At 38.6% G+C, this 6,000-nt stretch overlaps 1 protein-coding gene across 4 annotated transcripts in view; it reads right to left on the bottom strand.

Moving 5' to 3' along the window:
- Positions 1 to 6,000, bottom strand: part of LUC7L3 (LUC7 like 3 pre-mRNA splicing factor) — a 46,819-nt gene that overhangs the window by 20,817 nt on the left and 20,002 nt on the right. For all 4 annotated transcript variants that reach the window (XM_032785153.2, XM_032785154.2, XM_075071825.1 and 1 more), the window contains exons 3-6: positions 5,214 to 5,253; positions 4,668 to 4,812; positions 2,983 to 3,060; positions 2,799 to 2,903 (exon numbers count right to left, since the gene is read on the bottom strand). In XM_032785153.2, coding sequence (XP_032641044.1) covers positions 2,799 to 2,903; positions 2,983 to 3,060; positions 4,668 to 4,812; positions 5,214 to 5,253 — 368 coding nt within the window. The remainder of the gene's footprint in view (positions 1 to 2,798; positions 2,904 to 2,982; positions 3,061 to 4,667; positions 4,813 to 5,213; positions 5,254 to 6,000) is intronic.

The following is a 6,000-nucleotide window of genomic DNA, read 5'->3' as shown; positions in this document are numbered from 1 at the left end:
CTACTCCTCTCGTCGGGGAGGAATACAGAAACCGATTTAAAGAGCCCTTTATATTGATATAAAGGGCCTCGTAGTGTGGACGGGTACAGCATTAAATTGGTTTAACGCTGCTAAAATCGGTTTAAACGCGTAGTGTAGACCAGGACTAACTTCTAACAAAAGCTCCTCTCTGATCTGGCGGTAGACATTTAACCTGTTTATTTCAGCTTTCCCCAACAGTAAAAACTATGGAGATAAATCTTAGCACAGCTCACAGAAATATGGTGAGGAGCTGTTAGTATTTGCAAAGCATTCTGAAGATGATCGGGTCAAATTCAAGCCTGGTAAGGAGGTGTACTGCCACTGATTTCAACAAAGTTGCATCCACTATACCACATCTGAATGTGAACCACATCATTTAAATTCTTAAAAGGAGAAATTTATGAGAACAAATCAAGAGCTTCAGGATTTCAAAGTTTAACACAAAAGGGTGCAAAAATGGGAGAATAAGGTTTGGCAAGAACTAAAGCAGTTGATAATTCTGACAAAAATGAAAGTTTTTCAGGAAATCAATCAGATAGGAAAATTCTCAATATGTTTTATGAATTTCAAGACAGATTTCTGATATACAGATCTGGAAAGACATTAAGGCCCTAAAGGATTCCAGAACATGTTAATATCACATTCCAAATACCAGGCCCCAGATATTCTGCATTATTCTCAGATTTGACAAGTAAGGGAAGCATACACTATACATTTCTATGGCCAATATCAATTTTTCTGGACAACTGCCTCAAACATATGACTAAAATTAATGCTATATCCACTTTACAGTAATGAGTGTTTAGAATCATACTAGGTTTTGAAAAGGCTTCCATAAACTCCTGAATTATAGCTTTCTTGAACTATGCTATGGTTTTAAGGGATGGCAGCTCCTCTGACTTCTGCATACAAGACCATTAGAATTAAAGAAAAGTGATTCAGGAACTAGTGTAGGGGTCAGCAACCTTTCAGAAGTGGTGTGCCGAGTCTTCATTATTCACTCTAATTTAAGGTTTCGTGTGCCAGTAATGCATTTTAACGGTTTTAGAAGGCCTCTTTCTATAACTCTATAATATAAAACTAAATATTGTTCTATGTAAAGTAAATAAGGTTTTTAAAATGTTTAAGAAGCTTCATTTAAAATTAAATTAAAATGCAGAGCTCCCCCGGACCGGTGGCCAGGACCCAGGCAGTGTGAGTGCCACTGAAAATTGGCACGTGTGCCATAGGTTGCCTACTCCTGAACTAGTGTAAATGCAACATCACACCAGGAAGACTTATGAAAAAATCAACTGCTTTTGTTGTTTTCAAATACAAGCTAGAGGGAATATCTCCTCTAATTTCTTTCTGGTGCTAGAACCGCTTCTAATCAGGTCCAGCTTTAAACATGTGAGCTTCCAGGAATCAAGTAGTCTAGTAGCTCAGAAGACAATTACAGAGAAAAGCAAGAGATTATCTATTGGGATAAACTCCCTGAGAAGTGGCAGTCATGGGGGAGATTTAAAGAAAAGAAGCTGCTGACAGCCAGGAACCTAAAGATCCTTGAACAGACTCTGGTTTACTGATCATTGCTAGCAAGAAAGTTCTCAGTTATGGAAAGTTAAGTGTCTTCACCATAATAAAAGTTGTAGCTATATTTCCATTTCAAGCACGATTTCTGACTTCCTCTAAAAATCTCTGAAATGGTTTGTGTCCCACTGGAGGGGTACAAAAGGACTAGTGAGGAAGGGGAGGATCAGACATGGCAATGGACAGATGTCAAACTTCAATTACTTTAGAGTCTTAGTTTTCATTTAAAAAAATTAAGTCTCTAAACTGTTATGCTTGAGAAGAAACACTCTGGCCATGTTTTGAAGGTTAATTGATTCAATGATGTCTGACTAACTTTTCAGAGTGCCAGCACAATAGCTATGAGAGATGAATCGCTTCATTCATTTCAGTGGATGCCAACTCAAATGGCCATTGATAATTTAAAATACAAACATTTTAAAACTATCTCACTGCTCCTTGATGTTTACAGGAAGGAAAGGAAGGCTCATATTATGAAGATCTCAGCTAGTGTTTCTTAAAGTGTGTGATGCACGCCCCCGGGGTGGGGGGGGGGGGGTACAGAAGAAGGTGACTAGCTCACTAGCCTATCAACAATATAAGATCAAGTTGAAGATGGATGCAAGTGTTTTCATTTTTCTGAAGAGGGCTTGAAAATATTCTCAAATTTAAGATGTTTTGGTCCAAGCAATGCTAAGATTGGCAAGTTTCTAACATGCCCAAAAAAATTTAACACTTAGTTTTCTAAGGTCTTGCATTTTTACATTTTCCAATTTAGTTTTTATTTTGGGTTTTTACATTAACTTAGAATAAGTTTCCTGCCCTTCTAATTTTCTAGCTATATAAGCATCTTTGATGTTTCATCTTCTGTAAACTACCAATACATATTCGTAAATTCCCAATGCCAGTTTAGTTTTGGCAAAGAATACTAATCTAAATGAGTTTACAATTTAAATCCAAGATTTAATTATCTAACAAAGTACGTGATATTGACTAAGACTAATTGGAGTTTTAAATTAATGAATATATTACGTGAAACACAGGCTGGGCTCTCATAAAGGGCACAATTTCAGCCTGTTAAATTTTAATGTGAGAAACAGAAATTTGACAAGAAAGCGGTAACTGGATTGTTGTAACTTTTAAATCCTCTGATTACATAAGAGGCAAGGCTATCTGGTCAGGTTCTGCTTTTGCACTGAACCTTGAAAGCCCATACAGCTTTTACTTACTGAAGTTGTAGACCTCAGCAACTCTCTCTCTTCTTTTAACTGTTCAACAAGTTTCATCATTCCTTGTGCCTCTTCCACCTTTCCTTCAGAACCCAATTCTTCAATCTAAAGCAGAATAAAAATCCTGTCAGGATCTTTTAATCTGAGCATCTGATTAATAGTTGTGTTAGAAGGTGACTTTTACCTGTTGTAGAAGAACATCGATTTTGTCAGTTAAGACCTGAATTTTCTCTTCGTTTTTACCAGTAGGTCCAGCTGCCTGCTAAATATTAAAAAAAAATTCAGTCTCTAATCAAAGGATTAAGAATGTGTGTTTTTAAGAAACTACACACCTATTAATATTTTTCTCTAGAATTACATACTTGATAAATAGGAGTAGATCCAAGTACAGAAATGTTGTATTTTCACTTAGTGAGAGAAAAAGGAAATTTATTCACCTATAATCCTGTTTCTCTGAAGGCACCACACACACAAAATTCGTGAGCTTCAATTTGATAGTACAAGAATGGCAACATACCTCTAACTCTTAACATTTGACCCCTGAGAACAGCAATAGCAGGTGGAGCATGGGCTAAGCCCCTGGCTGACAGCCAGATACCACCCTCTGCAGAGAATGTCCTTCAAATGCTTCTTACTCTGTATTTTTATTTGGGGAAATCTTATGAACAGTGAGCACAGCTTCCAGGAAGGTGGAACCAAACTATCCCCCCAAAATAAGCATCATATGTAGATGCCAAGTTCAGAGTACAGTGCTGAATCAACAGGTGACCAGAACTCCAGTTAGCAGCCCTACACATGTCTAAGATAAAAATGTTATCAAGGCATGCCACTGATACTGCCTTGAGCCTAACAGAGAATGTCCCAAGCCACTTAGGTACTGTTAGCCTAGCTAATGTAAAACAAAAACAAGGTAAAACAGAGGGTAATCCACTTAGATATAAGTTGAATGGCAATGGCATTCCCTTTACACTGATTCCCCAAAGCTATAAAAAAAAGTCTCAGGGTATGTCTACAGAAGGAAGGTTACAGTGAGACAATAACAGTGCTCAGATACATCACTGTAGCACAGACGCTTGCTACAGAAACAAAGGTTTTTTTCCATTATTGTAGTAAATCCGTCCCCACGAGGCAGTACTTAGGTTGACGGAAGAATTCTTCTGTCAACTAAACTGCATCTACAGTGGAGATTGGGTCGACTTAATGTTGCACAGGGTGTGAAATTTTTCAAAGCCATAAGCAATGCAGCTTGGTCAACTAAGTTTTAGGTGTAGACCAGACGTAACTGATTTTCTAAATACCCTGTCCAAATAGGAATGTAAATCTCCTCTGACACCTAGAGTACTGAATTTGGCTTCCCTTGGTTGAGAATAATATGTTGTGAAAAATATTAGGAAATTAAGAGTCTTATCAAAGCAGAACTCAGACCTCACTTTTGGTATTAATTTAGAAGGATGCAGGATGACTGTCTCTCTGGAGTCAGTGAAAGGAAGCTCACCCATTAAAATCTGCAATTCACTCTTGTTACAAGTGCAATTAAAAATGCTATTTTTAACAGGAAGAGTCTTCCATTAGGCAAGTCTATCATCCTTGTCAAGTAACAACTATCCTGCAAATTAGTTATTTAACTACATAAAAAGAACAGGGGAAGTGTGTGTGTGTAAGAACAGAAATCATTCTGAGCACAGAGAAAAAAGCTGAAGTTATCTATGGAAAAGGGAAGTGGAGTTCTTCTGGTCACAGTAACCAGTAACATGTAAATCATATAAGAACCTTCTGGAAAGCAGCAAATTCACATTACAGTGAACATCCCACATTCAGAGTCCACTTTTAAGAACAATTCTTTGCTTCGATATAGGCTTTTGTACTTACACCCGATGATTGCTGATTCTGTGACAGTGCCAAACGAGCATGCCCTCTTCGAATCCTACGTTCTACCTCTGCAAGTAAGCTCTGTAAATACCGCAAGAAGTCTCTTTCATAGCCCACTTTCATAAAACGAGAGCTCTTCTCATATCTGATAAAAACATACACAATGTTTTTTACTGAATGATCATGTGTCATTCTGTAATACAGAGGTGTGACAAACATGTAAAAAACTGCTATGCTTTAACAGCTCCAGCAAAAATTACAACTTTGTAAATTATACTGGGGCTGCTTCAGGATAGGGGAATGGACTCGATGACCTCAAAGTCCCTTCAAGCACTATATTTCTATGATCAGTGATTTTTTAAATTAAGTTTTCATAACGAAATGGACAATGAAAAGTACAAGGTAAAGGATTTGCAGCCTATATATGAAACTGCTCTTAAATTATTTTCTTCTTCTTGTCTGGTTGGTTTTATGAACGCCAATTTGAACAAATTAAACCATTATAGTTGTTGCATTAACGTATGCTAAAACAACTTAAACACTCACTGTTTACGCAGATTTTCGTCATGAATTTTTTCACATGGACCTAAAAATAAAGCAAGGTAAGACTTAGTGCACACTCTGGAAAGCGACACCAAAACTCCTGAAGATTTAGTCAGCACGCTTTTAGGTAGGTTCATAAAAAGACTTGGGCACCTAACGGCCACTGTAGGCACATAAATTCCAGAATCAGGCTCCACTGGGATTCACAAAACCCCCGCTCAGCTGCCACCAAACCTGTAGGTGACAAATTACTGAGACAGAGAGAGAGAGAGAGAAGCGCACACAAGCGTGAAAATGATTCTGTAGTCTGGTGGCTACAGAACTCACCTGGGAAGTGGGAAACCCAGGATCCAGTCCTCCTGCTTCAATGAATTCATTGTTTATCCACAGGGAAACAGTTTCACAGTACAGATTAAGGATCATCACATTGGAATATCCCAGAGCTCAGTGGTTAGTGAATTCACCTGAGAAGTGGCAGAGCCCTGTTCAAATACCTTCTCCCACTCAGGCCGAGGTGGGACTTAAAGCAAGGATCTCCCACATCCCAGGTAAGCGTCCTAAACGTTGGGCTAGAAATATGAGGGAGGTCCTCCTGACCTTCTTGCAAAAACAGCATAGGCACCTAACTCCAAGAGAGCGTTTGTAGCTGAGAATCCCAAGCACAGTGAGGCATCTCTTTCTAGCCTGGACTACGGCATAGTAGTCCCTGAGAACGAGAGGGCTTAGGACACACTCTTTACCTTGGCATCTCCTATTGGCTAGCTTGGGGGGAGATGCAGAACATGCCGGC

Source organism: Chelonoidis abingdonii, chromosome 13 (assembly GCF_003597395.2).
Source record: "Chelonoidis abingdonii isolate Lonesome George chromosome 13, CheloAbing_2.0, whole genome shotgun sequence".
Classification (NCBI taxonomy): domain Eukaryota; kingdom Metazoa; phylum Chordata; order Testudines; family Testudinidae; genus Chelonoidis; species Chelonoidis abingdonii.
This window is presented reverse-complemented; position numbering and strand designations above follow the sequence as displayed.